Source organism: Leuciscus leuciscus (genome assembly GCF_965113295.1).
Source record: "Leuciscus leuciscus genome assembly, chromosome: 21".
Taxonomy (NCBI): domain Eukaryota; kingdom Metazoa; phylum Chordata; class Actinopteri; order Cypriniformes; family Leuciscidae; genus Leuciscus; species Leuciscus leuciscus.
In genome coordinates this window covers 19,837,839-19,855,101 of record NC_138745.1, presented here as the reverse complement: position 1 = coordinate 19,855,101, position 17,263 = coordinate 19,837,839, and the positions used below count along the sequence as shown (strand labels likewise).

At 36.5% G+C, this 17,263-nt stretch overlaps 1 protein-coding gene across 1 annotated transcript in view; it reads left to right on the top strand.

Annotated features, from left to right (window-relative positions):
* Positions 1 to 11,818, top strand: part of cpped1 (calcineurin-like phosphoesterase domain containing 1) — a 28,704-nt gene extending 16,886 nt beyond the window's left edge. The window contains exon 4 of the mRNA XM_082152864.1: positions 10,236 to 11,818. Within this exon, the coding sequence (XP_082008990.1) occupies positions 10,236 to 10,459 (224 nt within the window). The 3' untranslated portion in view covers positions 10,460 to 11,818. The remainder of the gene's footprint in view (positions 1 to 10,235) is intronic.
* Positions 11,819 to 17,263: the final 5,445 nt, after the last annotated feature.

Here is a 17,263-nt window from a genome sequence, read left to right as displayed (position 1 = left end):
TCTCTGTGCTTTGTGATAAGTTTTATGTTAATAATTTATTATTTTGTTGGTGTACAATGAACTGATCTTGTTTTCTGTCAATCCTGGGACATGAGCATAGAGTCTAGATGGTAGATCTCAATAACTGTGTAAAGTTAATTTCTTTTTCTTTTTCTTTGTGAGTTGACAATTTAACAATTTGCACTGTGATGTCACAATTCATTCTAGTAAGAATAATATCCAATCATAAGCCATTATGAGCATGTTTTATTGAATATCAGGCCATTCATTGAAATCTCATAAGTTCTATTGGATGTTCTCTTAGTGAAAGGTCAATTGAAATCCCCTTAACCTCTTGTGTGTTCTCTTTAGTGTAAGGATATGTTTAGAGCAGCCTTTCTCAAACTTTTTTCAGTCAGGGCACCTTTCAAAAGTGCATAAAATCTCAAGGCACCCCAGTGTAAAATATAATTTAAAAACACTGCATAACCCAAATGTAAAAGCAAATTTTATATATATATTTATCTAAAATGAATTTACAATTTTATTAATCCGATCATATGTTTAACCCTTTCACACGTAAATTTAAAATATTCTGGCTGACCCGCCAGCGTGAGTTTTTCAAGGTGACCGTTATTTAGAATGTGTCACTTTATGGTTTCCATGGTGACGCGTCATTGCTTGTCACGTGACACACGTTGTCGGATAAGTGAATTCATCCACTTCTCCCGAAATACATAAAAGTAAGTGGCAGGTGAACTGGGAGAAGAATAAAACTAATTATAATGGAAAGGATTATTATTGCCTCTTCCTTTGACATCAGTGTGTATTTTACAAACTCTAAATGTATTGTTTTTTTTTAGTACTTATGTCTGAAACCTAAAACAAACATTATGTGGATGAAAACACTGAAAAGTTGTGATATATGACAGCTGAGCGCGCCTGTCTCTGGCTCAGCTCCAGCCAACGCGCGAAAGCACATTTGAATGTAGCAGTTGATCACGTCATGCACTGACCGTTCTAATCACACCGGTGCTCCAGGGACCAGCCTAGACTGATCACACCGGTGTGAGCGTACGTGCGAAAGGGTTAAAAAGAAGAAGAAGAATGTATTTATGTAAATTCAAATATATTTCTATATGAAATGTCCGAATTTTTTTTTTTTGCCTTTTTGGCGGCACCCCTGACACAGTCAGGGGGCACCCCAGTGTGCCGCGGCACCCACTTTGAGAAAGGCTGGTTTAGAGTAAAGAACTCATATGTTTAACACATTTGTTTGTTACAATGAGTAAATACATTCCACACATTTTCCCTCTAAATCAGGCACAGAAAAAGACCCATAAGAAATGTATTTACTTGTGTTTTGGTTTTACTTTGAGATCCATTCTGATGGCATCTTAAGGCTATAATCTGAGCACAGGAGATTGAGCTAGTATTAAGTGAGGTTTTTTACAGAATGTTTGTGCGCTTTGTAAACACCCTTGATTGCATCTAAATTAGTACTTTTGACAACCGCACTAAACGCACAAGCAGAGAGGAAGCTTGTGCTATCTTAAAAGGCAACTTGTATTTTTGAGCCCCCATTGTAATGCAAACCATTTCATTTTAAATTACCATTCAACGTTTCTCACACTGCCAGTGGTGCTATCTTGTAGTGTGTTAATTAGCAGTGATAAGCCAAGTGTTTCCTCTGCTATTTCAGCTGTCTTAACGCTCTCATTCAGCACACGCCAGTAGAAATGAGCGCGGGATTTGGTTAATCAACAGAAAGCTGTTCACCTGCTGAGAATTGTAGGTTAGCTGGCAAGCATGTTGTTTTTAGGTAGACAATGAAGAATAGTCTATTTTGTGGAGGTTACAGTGTGATGGAGCACCTATTGTTATCAGATATCCTTTAGGAAAGGCTTGGCTGTGTTTTTGTGTATCTCAATGTCTTGCATCATTATAAGGAGTGTTTCAAGGGCATAGAAATATACTGTAACTAGCCCCGTTTGGCAATATCCATTTGGATATTATCTGTTTGCAGTTTCTTCAACTCTGATGTCTTTGATTAGTAATTTGGTTTAAGGGAAATCGCAGATGGTAGAAAAATTATTTACTTTCTTGCACTCATAGTTTCTGGCTCGAATAAAAAATGTGTTTTCTATAACACTTCTGATTCAAAACTCAATAACGAATATTTTACGATGCGCCGATAATTATGTCATGTTGTGGCTAATAACTGATAAAAGGCGAATATTTAAGTTCTATATTATTTTGTCCAAATAAGTTGAGTTTATAAAAATGAAAATCTGTAGTTTTACATGCTGCCGTGAATTTAAGCATCTCAACATTTGAATGTACAGTAATTTAAAATCTATATTAATCTGCTAGGATTCAATTTAACAGTGTTATTAAATTAGTGTTCTTTTAAGATTAAGTGAATTTTGATGGCAAAAGTATTCTACATGTAAAATTTGATGAAATGAACATAATTAAAGGGGTCATGTCTTGATCTTTTGACAAATAAGAAGTCTTTGTACCATTAAATAACAAAGAATTTATTTAATCAAGCTCCAAAAAACAGCTCGTTTTGATATTGCGGGTAATCTGTGACGTCACATGGGCAAATACACATGCATATGACTGCCTCCAGTGCAAGACATCAACAAACAATTACATTGCATGGTGTTCAGTCACTTAAAGGGTTACTTCACACAAAAATGAAAAAATGTCCCTTAATTTACTCCCCCTAAAGCCATCCTAGGAGTATATGACTTTCACCTTTCAGCAAAGCACAATCAGAGTTATATTAAACAATATCCTGTCTCATCCAAGCTTTATAATGGGAGTGAAAAGCCCCAAAAAAGCACATCCATCCATCATAAAAGTTATCCATATGACTCCAGGGGATTAATAAAGGCCTTCTGAAGTGAATCAATGCATTTTTGTATGAAAAATATCCATATTTATAACTTTAGAAACTATAATCACTGGCTTCCGATAACGGCCATCTGCGTGTTCACGAGAGAGTCTTTGGTGAGAAGTGACGAACATCATACGCCTATGTCATACACCAGAACTCGACTCTCTTGTGAACACGTGGACGGCCATTACCAGATGGATGCACTTTTTTGGGCTCAAAATCTAAGGTACCATTCACTCCCATAATAAAGCTTGGAAGATCCAGGATATTTTAAATATAAATCTGATCGTGTTTGGCTGAAAGAAGAAAGTCATATACACCCAGGATGGCTTGAGGGTGAGTCAATGGGATACAGTATACAGATGCGCATTCAGTTTCTGACGTATTCCACGCACTTGAGTCTGTCAACGACAGGACAAATGGAAGAGTGAACAAACTTTCGCTTTGACGTGTCCAGTTGAAACGGCTAGTTTGTGTCTCTGTACAGACTTAAAAGGGATCCCATCATCAGAAACGAGTAGATGTTTTATTTTATTGGCGTCCTGGATCACGTCGGAGGATTATATATTTGTTCGGAGGATTTTGTTTGTAAACGAGGCTCAGTGTAATGGAGAGTTCGCAAAGAAACTTTTGTTGAAAGATGAAGCAGCCGACTGTATTGGATCTGACAGCAGCTCCATCATAAGACCCAAGTAAATTATTTCATAATGCTTTGTCTGTAAATTATGTTTATTTTTTATGGATATAAACTTACTCATGTGCAATAGCGAATGGGCCTTGATACTGTTTCCTGCAATGACATTAGCCAATCATAACAGTGACCGTTTACTGACAAACCCCTTAAGTGTTTTTTAAAGACATGAAAATGCACATTCCGAACTTAAATGGTTGTAATTCAAGAATGCTGTGGAATATGGACGTAAGATTGGTCTTGTTTTAAAGAAGACAGTTGGCAGATTTTTGTAGACGTGAAATAAATTAAGAAAGTGAAAAAGTTATAGATTTTTGAGTCAATGAAAATGTACAATGTAATTTTTTTTAAAATAAAATATATATTTTCAAAACATGTTGCACTCTAAATCTGCAAGGAAATCAAAGCCAATAATCTAAACAAGTTGTGTTTCAAATTTTAGGTTGATAGCTCAAAAAATTTGCTTTCAGTAAGATTTTGTTTGGGCGCAGTACCAAACTTTTTCACTGGGTGACAAAATTGTCTCTGGTGACAACCAGACTCCATTACTGCCCATATAAGGGCGTCTCCATTTCCATATGTGGTTTGAGTGATTTGAACCATATATGTCCACAATTTTCATATAATTTATGAAGTAGACACATCCTTTTCAGAAGTAGTATGGGAAGTCTGGCAGATTTTGATATGAATTCAACCTCTAATAAACACATAAAAAGAACACGTATGTGCGTTATAGTTCGCGGCCACAGCACAAATGGTGAATCTATTTTGTTTATTTTTATATTAAAAAAATTTTCAGACCTTTTTTCCTAAAACATTTAATGGATGTTATTTTTTGAACTCTTGGCATGAAAACAAAGAGGTTCACGTACATCACTATTTCAAAATAAAGGTCTGAACACGCCTTAGGAGTATGAAAATATTCTTGTTGCAAATTGATAAATTACGGCTCCTCTGTAATTTATTTTAAAAATCAGTTTAGGTTTAGTATAGGATATTACTGTTTTAAATAAGTAATGGCTGTGGGCCCACCGGTGGGCTGGTGACACTGGAGCTGACCCTTAAAACAGATAATTCCAGGGTCAGTATGAGGGTTGAAAATAAAAATTTTTCTGCATATATGTTTGTTTGTTTTTTGTGCAAAAAACGTTATTAGCATTATAAATGAACCTCAAGAACATATTAATAAATAAAAAAATCCATGTCATGATCCCTTTAAATATCCAATGTCGATCAATAGCGATACAATAACAAAACCACAAAAACATCCTTAAGCATATACATCTTTTAAAAGTGACAAACACGTAATGTATTCTTTTTAAATATGTTTTCCCCGATGAGAAACGGCTTTGCTGTGTACAGGAATCAGCATGATTGAAATTGCTAAGCACTATGCCAGTCGCCTTTCATGCATATTTGGATTAAATCATAATTACACTACACAAAACTCTGTCCCTCATTTAAAGGATCTACAGTGATAAATGGGTGCGATATATGACCGGCATAAGCAATGTTCTCCCTGCACAAAATCATTTTGTACTTCCTTCTGTCATGCAAATTATTTTTGGCAGAGTTTTGTGAATAATGTATCCCAGTGGCCTAATGACAGCACACACAAACAGGCAGTAACACACAGGCACACAACCCTCAAACTAAACCGTTAATGCAGTCTGAGTAGTTTGAATAGACGAGACTTGAGGATTTACATATAATCCATATCTGGCAGATCCGTTAGTTCTGTGGCTGGGAATAGAGACTTCTAGAAGTGCGTTTAGTGTGTCTCCAGAGAACTGAACACAGAACGGCATCATACTTCCTTATTGGACTAGATTGCTGGCTTATTTTATGTGAATGTTTATTTTTAGTACGTAATATTCTCTCACATTCTCAGCAAATTTCACCTCTCTCAGCCAAAAGGCATGTTGATCCCTAGATACTACTATTCTTGCTGTAATGAGCCCATTAATTAACAGGCAGATAAATGGGATTTTCTCAAATGTATCTTCAAGAAATGAAATAACGCAATTCATGAGATGGAAATAAGTCGCTGAGAGCAGTGGACAAAATTCAAGGGAATATACTGTAGAAACCGTACAGAAGGGGGCTGTGTTCATAGTACTGCTGTTGGCATTAGTGTAGAATCCTTAGTGTAGAATCCCAGAATTTCCACAGGGATGACATTTTTTGATCATCTTTAGATGGACATCTTCTTATAAACATGTAGAAAGTGACTTTACATCAGATCTCCACAACTAAATCCATAACAGCACTGTTTGTTGTTAAGCGATCACAGCTTATTAATCAGCATGATTACAGGACTGGTGGGAGTATGGACACACTGAAATGTTCACAGCCAAAAATCACAGCCGAGAAAAGAAGCGACTGCAAGCGTGCACAAAATGCAGACATTTCTAAGGCATACAAAGCAAAACAATGTCCAAACAGAGAGACGCAGACAAGTATGATTATCTGAACAGGGGACAAAACTGTTTATTTTAAAACCTCAAGATGATAGTGGAAATAGACCTTCTATTATAGCATTAAAAGCAAAAATCAGGTTTTTCTTGTTGTAAGAACTAGCCTATGTATTTGATACACTGTGTAATATGAAATAGGCTAACATGAAAAAATTGCTATTTTTATAGACATGAAATAGTCTAAACCTTTACACCGTAAAGGTTAAGAGGCCCATCTATCACTGTTTCATGTTCGTAGAGTTAGTTTCTGGAGTAAATATATAGGCTATAATCGGTGTCTGTACACAGCCTTTTTTTTAAATGGGGGGGGGTACTGGTATTTCGCGTACTTTCGGCCAATCAGCGTATACTAACGTCGCGGATAGGTACTATAGCGCTGGTTTAGACCCTACTCTGAAGTAGGAGCTAAATTAGTTCCTTCAAAAGAGTTCCTAGACCTAAAATAGTTCCTAGTTCCTGTGGTACGAACGCACCAAAATCCGTGGACTTCCGCCAATAGTTCTAGGAACTATGAAAAGGTTCCTCTGGTGTGAAAGCCCCTTTTGTGAATGTATTAGCAGTAGCATGTCCCTGTACATAATCTGCAGCAGCGTAGCAGATCTATTCCGCCAAGACCAAATACATTAACACTGACACATCCATTACCATTACCATCAGAAATCACTTTTTTAGAAATTTCAGGCCCTGATTTTTACTCTATTTGTTTAAAGTGGTATTTCGTGTGCTTTCGGCCAATCAGCGTATACTAACGTCACGGATAGTTCCTATAGCGTTGAGGTGTAGGTTAACCTAACAGGTTTAGGTTGATGTGTAGTTACAGTAAATGTGCAGTCATTAACAGTATTGCATGTCTAATTATTCTATCTGGTAGCGCAGTAGAGAGGATGTCCTTAGAGTAAATTGTTTTAGAAGTGCTTTGATTTTTCTTCCCCCTCCTCAGTTTCACATCTGACTTCCCCAGATAATTGGACTCTCTTTTTTTTTTTTATCCATCATGTTTCTGTTGCTTGCTTCCATCAAGTGGATTAGAGGTTATAATATGTGAAAGATGCTTGAAATGTGCATAATCTTCCTATTGAAGTCATTTACATGCAATTATAATTCATCCTAATGTTTTGTTCCCGTTGTTTTAATTGTTTTTGAAAAGGTGTCTGCTTTATGTGCTGCATTGTGTAAGCCTTTAAGTGTCAAGATAGTTGTAATTGTGTTGTTTGTGTGGTTTCATTAGCAGTGTTCCTCTCTGTCCAACAGAGCATGCAGATAGCTATCATGTGCATGAGGAACAAGAACAACTAGTGAAATTTAGATGAACTCTTGACAGCAAGCAACAATCTGTAATTATACCTCTCAATGTTGTGTTCCTGCCATAATCAGTTTCTCCTTTCTTCTTCTTCTTTTATGTATTTTGGCGTTCCATCTCCTGTCTTACCATCATCCCTGTGGTTTTTAGCACCTTTGCTCTGTCTGAATGAAAAATTCATGTGAGATTTTGTTTCCTGCTTCCAAATGCATCCATTACCTCAGTATGGGGGTACCACCTTTTCAGAATTCTCTTCAGAAATGAAACCTCGGCTGAACTGTGGAAGAGCCACCTCCAATCTCACTTCCTTCACAATAGAGAGAGCTTATTTGTGCCTTTCCCTCTGGGTGACTTGTTTGATGAACTATAGTGATTCTGCATTCGGTCCATTGCTTTAAATTCCTGAATAGCAGAGCCTCGGCCACTGCTGCATGAGAGAGATGAGAAGCTTCACAATGGTTATGCAGATCAACGGGGAAACTGAATCTGAAGCGGCCCCCACCATGCCGATATGGATTTTCAGTCTATCAGCGTGGAGACATGGCCAATCAGACAGGAAATTCAGTTGCAGTATTGAGCTCATGGCCTCATGTTGGTTTGATCAGAGTCTTGTGTATTGTAAGCGGATTTACAGTCAAAGAACCAGATATGATCCCGGAGTCAAGAGTGTAGTCAATTGAAGAAAAGTTTACTGAAGATAGTTTGTAGTTTCATCAGGCAGAAGTCAGCTTCAAGACTCACAAGGAGTTCATAGGCCGCTCCGCTTACAGTTACAAAGATCATAGTAGTTATACCCTTCATCAAGGTCTAAGATACATCCTTGCTTCAGGTTGAATGATTCTGATTGGCTAAGAAATAGATAAACATAGTAATTTCCCACACATGGACTGATAGGCAGTAGCACATCTCTATAGTCTGTACGGCTGCCAACAGGACCCTGAGTTAGGTACCAGTGGTCCTCCGAGGTCACAAGACTGGCTCTAGGCACCAGCATGTCGAAGAAAACAAGTCAGTCCATCTCGACTAATGCCAATTATTCCTTAACCTGTAACCAAGAATACTAACACACACACACCTTCTTCAAGGTTGGATTTGGCCAGGCTCTAATGATAAACAGGAGAGTCTTCTCAAAACATCAAGATACTACGTTCTTTCTATCTAAGAGGGGACACTTTAATCAAACAGTAAAGTAAAGACTTTAGCTAAGAAATGGTCACTTAAACTATTGGTTCCAATGACCCTTGTGACCTATAGTCGTCATGGTTCCCTAGATAGAAGAACAGATACTGTAGAAGTTTTAACACACGTTGAAGACCTTTCTCTAAAAAACGAGTCCATATTTCATTTCTGGAAGCCGGGCTAAATAAGCAAGCACTGTTGCTGTATTCCTAGCATAGACTAGACCCGCAGTCATCTCTCAGATATCAAATAAAGACATTAGAGAATACATGAAAGGAACATTTCAGTAATCATACTGGTAACTTCTATAACAAAGTAAAATCTCATAAGCCTAGAGAAGTCATTCAACTCATTTCCAGTCTTCAGTATCTCATGATCCTTCTGAAATCATTCTATTATGTTGATTTGGTGCTCAAGATTTTTTATTTATTATTATTATTATCAATGTTGAAGACAGTGGTGCTGATTAATATATTTGTAGAAACTAATGTTTTTTCAGGATTTTACTAAGCTCAAATGAACAGCATTTATTTGAAATATAAATCTTTCGTAACATTATAAATGTTTTACTGTCACTTTATTGATTTGATGCATTCTTGCTGAATTAAATATTAATATCTTTATTGATTTTGTAATGGTTTCAAACTTTACAGTACACACTATTTAGCAGTGGTCACATTAAACGATATTGTATATATGTGTAATTACATTTTTTTTATTTAATTTTTTTGACAAGCAGCAGAAAATGTGTATGGACTCTGTAAAAAGCATTTCTACCTTTCCAAAAGTAATAAGTACTCTGAAAATAAAGTGAAAAGTTCTGCTAATGTACATCTAGGGGCCGTTTACACAACACCGCTTTCAACTGAAAACAGAAAACAGCGTTTTGGGGGCCTGAAAACTTTGAAAACGCAAATTTGTAAAAACGCAGACGCCATGCACATGCGTATTACGCGTTTAGTCTATAGTCATGCATGTTTGGCGCGAGTGCTCTGTAGTAAAAGAATGCGTATGTGCGCAGGCACATTTCTTTCTTTACAAAGTGACCTCACAAACTACTGGCCTGGCAAGCATAATGCAGCGTTTTTAGTCATTTTCGATGATTCGTGTTAACAGGGATCGTTTTGACAATGTTGTCATGTGTACAAAGAAAAAACGTTTCAGTTTTTATTGTACGTCGTTGTCGTGTAAACGTACCCCTAGTTTACTGAAGTACCTCAAACAAAACTCTCGAAACTGAAAGAATTTCTTTCAGTGATTTAACTAACCTTGCAAACGTCGGCAAATCCAGCTATTTATTTCATCCTTAAAAAGAGCTTGAATCAACCTGGTAAACACACCTTGATTTCAATCGATTTATACATCTAAAGAGATTTGGATTCTAATAATTTTTTTAAATCAGTTGATTCATTTATTGGGAGTTGAACCCTTGGCTTGACATTAGAGTTGCTACTGCCATGCTCTATTGTTCGAGCGACAGGAAGTTGTAAAGAGTCAGCCAATCAGATTAGAGCTTGCCGAATTGAGAAAGTACCAGTTTTGTAAGCAATATGTATCAGTCGGTCATCAAATGGACTGCAGGCATCTGTAGGTGCGAAGCTAAGACTAATGTGATCATGAAATGACTATTGTGTGTGATTTCTCTGGGGAATGATTTTCAAATGATGTCATTTGTTAGTGATATCAACCTGTGTCTCATTTCAGGGGTGAAAGCTGTGTTCTCTGGTCACTACCACAGAAATGCAGGAGGATGCCATGATGGGCTGGATATGGTGGTGAGCTCAGCAGTGGGTTGTCAGTTGGGGAATGACACTCACGGTGTGCGAGTGGTGGTAGTTACTGAAGATGATATCATCCATCGCTACCATAGTCTGGATCAATTAACCAAAGGAGGAATGGATGAAGACCTGAAGAAATTGTTGGTTTGAAACTACCTCCAGTTAAATAATCATGCGGTCGTGTCTTTATCTTCAACATTCATTATAGAAACTGAGCCGTTATTTGTACATTTAGAGATTTCAGGTGGTTTTTTTTACAGGAACGAACGTTCTTGCGTTACATAGCAATACATTAGCCACTTTTGATCTTTGATACTCACATCATCTGTCTCAACACTTTAATCATGCAAATGCATCTGAGAATTCAGTTAAATCACCTCATCATACTAATGGAGTGAGGAAATGCTAGGGTACAATGGTAGTTTAATAGTGCTGAACATTTTGGATGACAGTTTGATGAGTTCACTCTTTGCTCCTCTCTGCTCATTACTCTGTTCCGTCTCTGAGAGGAGGGAAGAGGGAATCTCCATGGTAACTATTGAAAGACATGGCTGCGGTGACCGGGACATCGAGTCACTTGTACTGTGGGTGGATCACCGAAAACATAATTGCTGACCTCACCTCACACTTGGACGAACGCAACCGAGTGTGACTGAACAACTTAAACGGCAGGCGTACAGCAATAAAGACATTTTAAATGACCAAGCTCTTGTCTGAATTCAATCTGAGATCTCGTGTATTCCTCTCCAGTGTCATTCATGCTAAATTAAACTGGATGTTTTCTAGCTTTCTCTGGATCTTTCCATGTAATATTTATATGTAATGTCTAATGCTATGACCATGCAGAGGGGTTAAAAAGTTAAAAGTTTTCATGATAAATTTTGTAAAAGACATTCAGTTGGAGTGAAAAGTTGAATTGAAAACTGAACATGATTATCAGAATGTTTTAGTTTTTTATTTGTGCTCCTTTTGCTTTAATAGCGGACACTTGAGTTGCAGGATCATTTGACTCACTGTACAAAGGAGTTCACATGATCAATGGTTACTCTACAATAAGGTCTAATTTGTTAACTAACATGAACGAGTAATGAGCAGTATATTTCTATTGCATTTATTAACCATTGTTAATGTTACTTAATAAAAGTACATTTGTTCATTGTTTACGTTAGTGTACATTATCTAATGTCGATGGACAATATGATTTATTGTAGAAGTAAATGTTCAAATGAACATTAAGATATTAATATATGTAATATATATTGGTTGTTCGTTAGTAACTAATGGTAACGGATGAAACATTATTGTAAAATGTTAGCTAATTTACTTGATTAGTGACCTAGAAATCTGACTGCAGAATCTGAAACATTTCTTATTCGTTTTATGGTACGTTTCTTTGTTTTAATTCAATAATTGACAGATTAAATAGAATTAGATTTTGAATTCTGTACATGGTTGTATTTTTGTACTGTACTTTAAATAACATAATTCATTAAACAAAATTGAATGCTTTGTTGTCTCTATTTTCACAAATGAGCTTTTATTTTTAAGAGGTTTATGATTTGAATATAGGGCCCCAGAACGCAACTTCAATTCACATAAATATGCCTGAAATAAATATTTGCAGCAGTCGTTAAAAATCTAGTCGCCACTAGCGAGATTTGGAAATATTTGTGCATCCGGATATTGAGTTCAATTGAGTTCATTTGAATATTCACTTTAGGATTTAAATCTGGACTCTGACCCGGCCAAAACATGAACCTGATGAACTTGTTCTCAAGCCACTTCTTGGTTGTCTTTGCAATTTGGGCAAAAGCGTTGTCTCGTTGAAAAATAACATCCGATCATTCCTCTTTATATAACATTATTCAGCAATATTCTCCTGTACTACAAAGCATTAAATGACTTTTCACAGTGAAGCAGCTCACCAATACCAATAGCTAAAAAGGCTCCTCGAACATTGACACCTCTTCCTGTGGTAGAGATGCATTTATTATTATTTCTCAGATTTTTGAAGACACCGCTCTGGATCATTGTGATTCATCACTCCACACATAACTTCTCATATTCTGCCAAAAACGTCATTCTGTCTTGGCTTTTTAAGTAGTGCATTCGCTTACATTTTGCTTTTTCATACCAATAATTTGTATTTTAGGAGTGTACAGCTAAAGAGTCTGCACGTAATGTCTGATTCACAAAGCTTCAAACTGGCTTGTGAGTTTGCGATTTGAATCAGACTCACTCGCTTAATAAATAATTACAGCTGTTACTGAGTTCACAGCTGACTCCCTTACTGAACGGGTCATTTTTCATTTATGTCAGATTTAAATTAACCAGAAACGGTCACTGTCTTATGTAAGACTTAAATTATTCTATTTCCTGACTTCTTGTTGACTTGACACAATATAGTGGCAATATATCAATGGTCAAGACATTCTTTTTACTAAAAATATTTCTGGTCAATGCTTAGAGAGGTCCAATGGTTAAAAAGAAAAACTTGGTTTGGGAATGAAACTAAAGTAGGTGACATGTTGAAACAATATTTCACTTTTTTATTCCAACAAGCATGAATATTGGTAACACTCTACAATAAGGTTTCAATTTGTTAGCATATAACTACATTGATACATTGAAACAATGATACTTCTACTGCATTTTTATCTTTATCTTAATGTTAGTCTCAACATTTAGCCTACTAATACATGTTTAAGATCCAAAGTTGTATCTGTTAACATTAGTTATTACACTATGAACTAGCAAGAACATGAACATTTTTATTAACAAACATTGACAAAGGTTGATCAATGCTTTATGACTATGTTGCACATTGTTAGTTCATTAGTCAATGCATTAAAGGATTAGTTCACCCCAAAATGAAAATTTCCTAATAATTTACTCACCCCAATGCCATCCAAGATATCCATGTCTTTCTTTCCTCAGTGGGAGAGAAATTATGTTTTTTGAGGAAAACATTTCTGGATTTGTCTTCTAACAATGGACTTCATTACCATCGTTTTTAAGTGCAAATCAATGCAGTTTCAGAAGTCTTTGAAGTGTTTAAACGGGCTGTACGCGCAGCTGAATAAGAGGTTGTTATCTAGCGAAACGATAGGACATTTTAATTTTATAATTTATAGACTTTTTACCTTCAATAGTTCGGATTGAGCTGATCAACAAACGGACAGGGAACTACGTCATCTAGTTGAAAGGTCACGCCGGCGCTGGCAGAAGGCACTTGCACAATGCGACCGTACGTAGGAGGATAGTTCAAATAGTATTGTTTGCTATTATAAATAGTTATAGTATTCAGTGAATATGAATATGAATAACATTCTGATGAATATGAATAGTAGTTCAAATAGTAATGCCGGCGTGACCTTTCAACGTGATGACGTAGTTCCCTGTCCATTTGTTGATCAGCTCAAACCGAACTATTGAAGGTAAAAAGTCTATAAATTATAAATTTCTTTTGGAAAATGTCCTATCGTTGTGCTAGATAACAACCTCTTCTTTAGCTGTGATCGCGTACAGCCCGTTTAAACACTTCAAAGACTTTTGAAACTGCATTGATTTGCACTTAAAAACGATGGTAACCAATGAAGTCCATTGTTAGAAGAAAAATCCAGAAATGTTTTCCTCAAATAAACATCATTTCTCTCCCACTGAGGAAAGAAAGACATGGATATCTTGGATGGCATTTGGGTGAGTAAATTATTAGGAAATTTTCCTATAACTAATCCTTTAACTAATGTTCATGAGACCTTATTGCAAAGTGTTACCAAATTATTCTCATGATGATGTAATGATATTTAAATGGCACAAATACAATCAGGATCACCAGAGTGACAGGACCAAATTGGGGAAAAAATTTTCCATAAATGAATCGGCAATAGAAAGAAAATACGTTTCAGTGTTTCATCCATTACACAAAACAATCTTTCCCATTGCTAGTAGCAGCTCTACAAAGACCTGATTCAGTGAACCTAGGCATAAAATGTCCCTTGTCCTGTTTCCTTATGTTCTCTCCAGCTTCTTCCTGTCGCAGCTGTTGTATATTGAAAGCATCACCCTGTGCTTTTTGTTCTGATCTCAAGCCCGAGGGCAAGTAATCAGCATGTCATTCTAAGATAGCATGCAGTACTCAAGGATGTACAACATAATACGATTTGTCCAGGTCAGTGACTACAGTCGTAATGCCCTCTGTTCTTACATCGATAATTTGGATGTCACAGTAAGTCAGCTGTAAAGAGTTACACAGTTTTTAACTTAAGAAATTATTAGGCCATTTGTCAGTTTCTAAAGCAGTTTTTCTTGCCCATCCCACTTCGGACATAGACAGGCAGCATTGCATGTAGATGAATTCAGCTTTAGAACAGGAGGACATCTGACATTTAGCAGGTTGGTTTTCTTCACACAGCAGAATGAACTCCTACACTGAGTAAATCACAGGGCATCAACAGCCTGACATATATAAGCCACCAATAATAACCACCTGCCGAATGGCCAAAACTGGCTTTATAGTGGCCATGTTGAAGAGTAAAATATCCTTAAACAACAGTTAATTCCTGCTAGACCAATCAGATTTGTAGAAACAATTAAATTTAATAATAAATATATTAGTTTGTGGGATTCTAATTTTATGACTTTTCTGCAGGTTACAGGAGACGCCAATAGGTGTTGGCAAGTGAATGGCTGCATCCGAAAGCGCATACTTCCCTACTATATAGGTGAAAAACAGTATGTGACAAAAGATGTCCAAAAATGTCAGAAATTCACAGTATCCATAAAGTGAACGTGATTTCACCAGGTACCACATGTTCCTGGATCAACATCTTTGTTGATTCTGGATCAACTTTCCAATCAACCAATCAGATTTGAGGGACAAGTTTACAGTTTATGTCAAGTTTAGGCTTAGACCCAGGGTGAGGTGCTTCAACATCAGTGTTATTCACCTCTCATTTCCCTCTGATTTTAGGGAAAAGTTATGGGTAGGGTTAGGTTTAGGGGTAGGAATAGGGTAAGGACTAAATTTTGGGACAGAAATGTTATTCCAGGATCAACAAAATATTATGATCCAGGATCATGTCTTACTTGGCAAAATCACGGTGACCGTATTCATAAAAGAGTATAGGCAAAAAGTACCCGGATGACCTACTTCTTCCATACTACACACATTCATACTATATAGAACATACTTTTTTAGTGGCCATGAAGTAATTATTCAAAATAAGTACCTACTCGAGAGAGTATACGATTTCAGATGCAGCCAATATCTTTATGAGTGAGCTACTCAACTGATTCGTTCGAAACACTGATTCAGAACATGTCACTGTCTTTATGAATGAGTCAGTGAATCATTCAGACAGATTATTTAAATTCACCATGAAATCAAAATGGTCAATTCTTGTTTTTATTAAATATTGCTGTAGTTTAGTAATTGTAAATGATTTATCCATTTAGCTTGTAATCTTTAATCAAAATAACTTCCCCTCCCTCTTGCAACGACATTTCTTCACTGATGACGTTTACTGGCGCGAGGGCGGGACAACCTGTCACTCACATGAGACCACCGCAACAGAAATGGTTGACCGATGGTCAAAATCAAGTACCGCCCTGCATTTGTTCTTGTTTGAGAAGCCGTTTCACTTAGATATACTTCACAATAGGGACTAAAATACTATTGCAACCTCCATTTCATGCCAACTTTAAAAAAGCAATGATTCATTTAGGAATTAAGTGAAATATGAGTCCCGAAATAACTCCACTGTTTCACTGAAAAAATGCTGATTCAAAACATGTTGCTCTGAAATGTGCAACAGCTCTATTAATGCTTAAAGGGATAGTTCACTTGATATATACACTAGATGTAAGGGATAGTTCACTAGATATATACACTAGATGTCGCATTGGCTACTGCGAAACCGTAGCCAATGCGGCATCTAGTGTATATATCTATACCCGCCCGCGCTCTCAGATCATTTGGACACAGCTGTGTTCAAGAGGTAAAAACAATATAAATACTGTTCGTTTTCTCACACAAACCGCTCGTTTCGTGTCTTAGGCCATCAGTGTGTACTTACGATGGGGAACTGTTTAATTTGGACGATGGGGAATTGTTTTAATTTGGACTCTGTGCATGCTCTTTGAGACAGTGACCATCGACCTGCATTATATGACTGACAGACAAGAACGGTTTGACCTAAAAATATCAAAATTGAAACTACTGCGGAAAAAAAGACACCTACATCTTGGATGCCCTTGAGGTAAGCTAAAACATTCCAAAATTTAATTTCAAAGTGAACTATCCCTTTAATGCTATTAGTTATTTTGATTAAAGATTACAAGGGCTCATAATTTTTCATTTATTTTTATAATTATGTGCATGGATAAATCCTTTATAATAAATCCTGCAATATTCCAAAAAAAAAGAAAAAAGAATTGGTTATTTTGATTTCATGGTGATTTCAATACCTGGAAAAAGCCATCCTTTAGCATTCTCATTCAGCCAGCCAAACCTTGACCCCTCATTGTATTCGAACTAAAATTCCCTCTTTTCCATCAAAATAAAGTTTCTGAAGCGAGAACTTTCCACAAGCCAACACTTCAGGTTGTCAGTCAGCCCCTCACACAGAATTTGACAGATTGCTGTACTGTCTGCCCATCTGCACACGCTATTTCAGTGGAGTTGGACATTAATAGAGTCATTTTCAGTATGCACATTAGCAAAAACACACAGACACACACTACATCATTAAGATGCCTCATTGGCATTGCAAAATGGCCTATAAATACCTGTCAAGATAAGCCAAGAAAATCCTATTCATTTTAGATGGATTGAGATGTTTAACCTCAAAACATGCTTCTAATGCTGTGGAATGTGTGAACTTAAATGTGACCTTGTGTATTTATCTTTCTAGTAATCTCTGTGATTAATTTTGCATATTTAATTGGAATTTC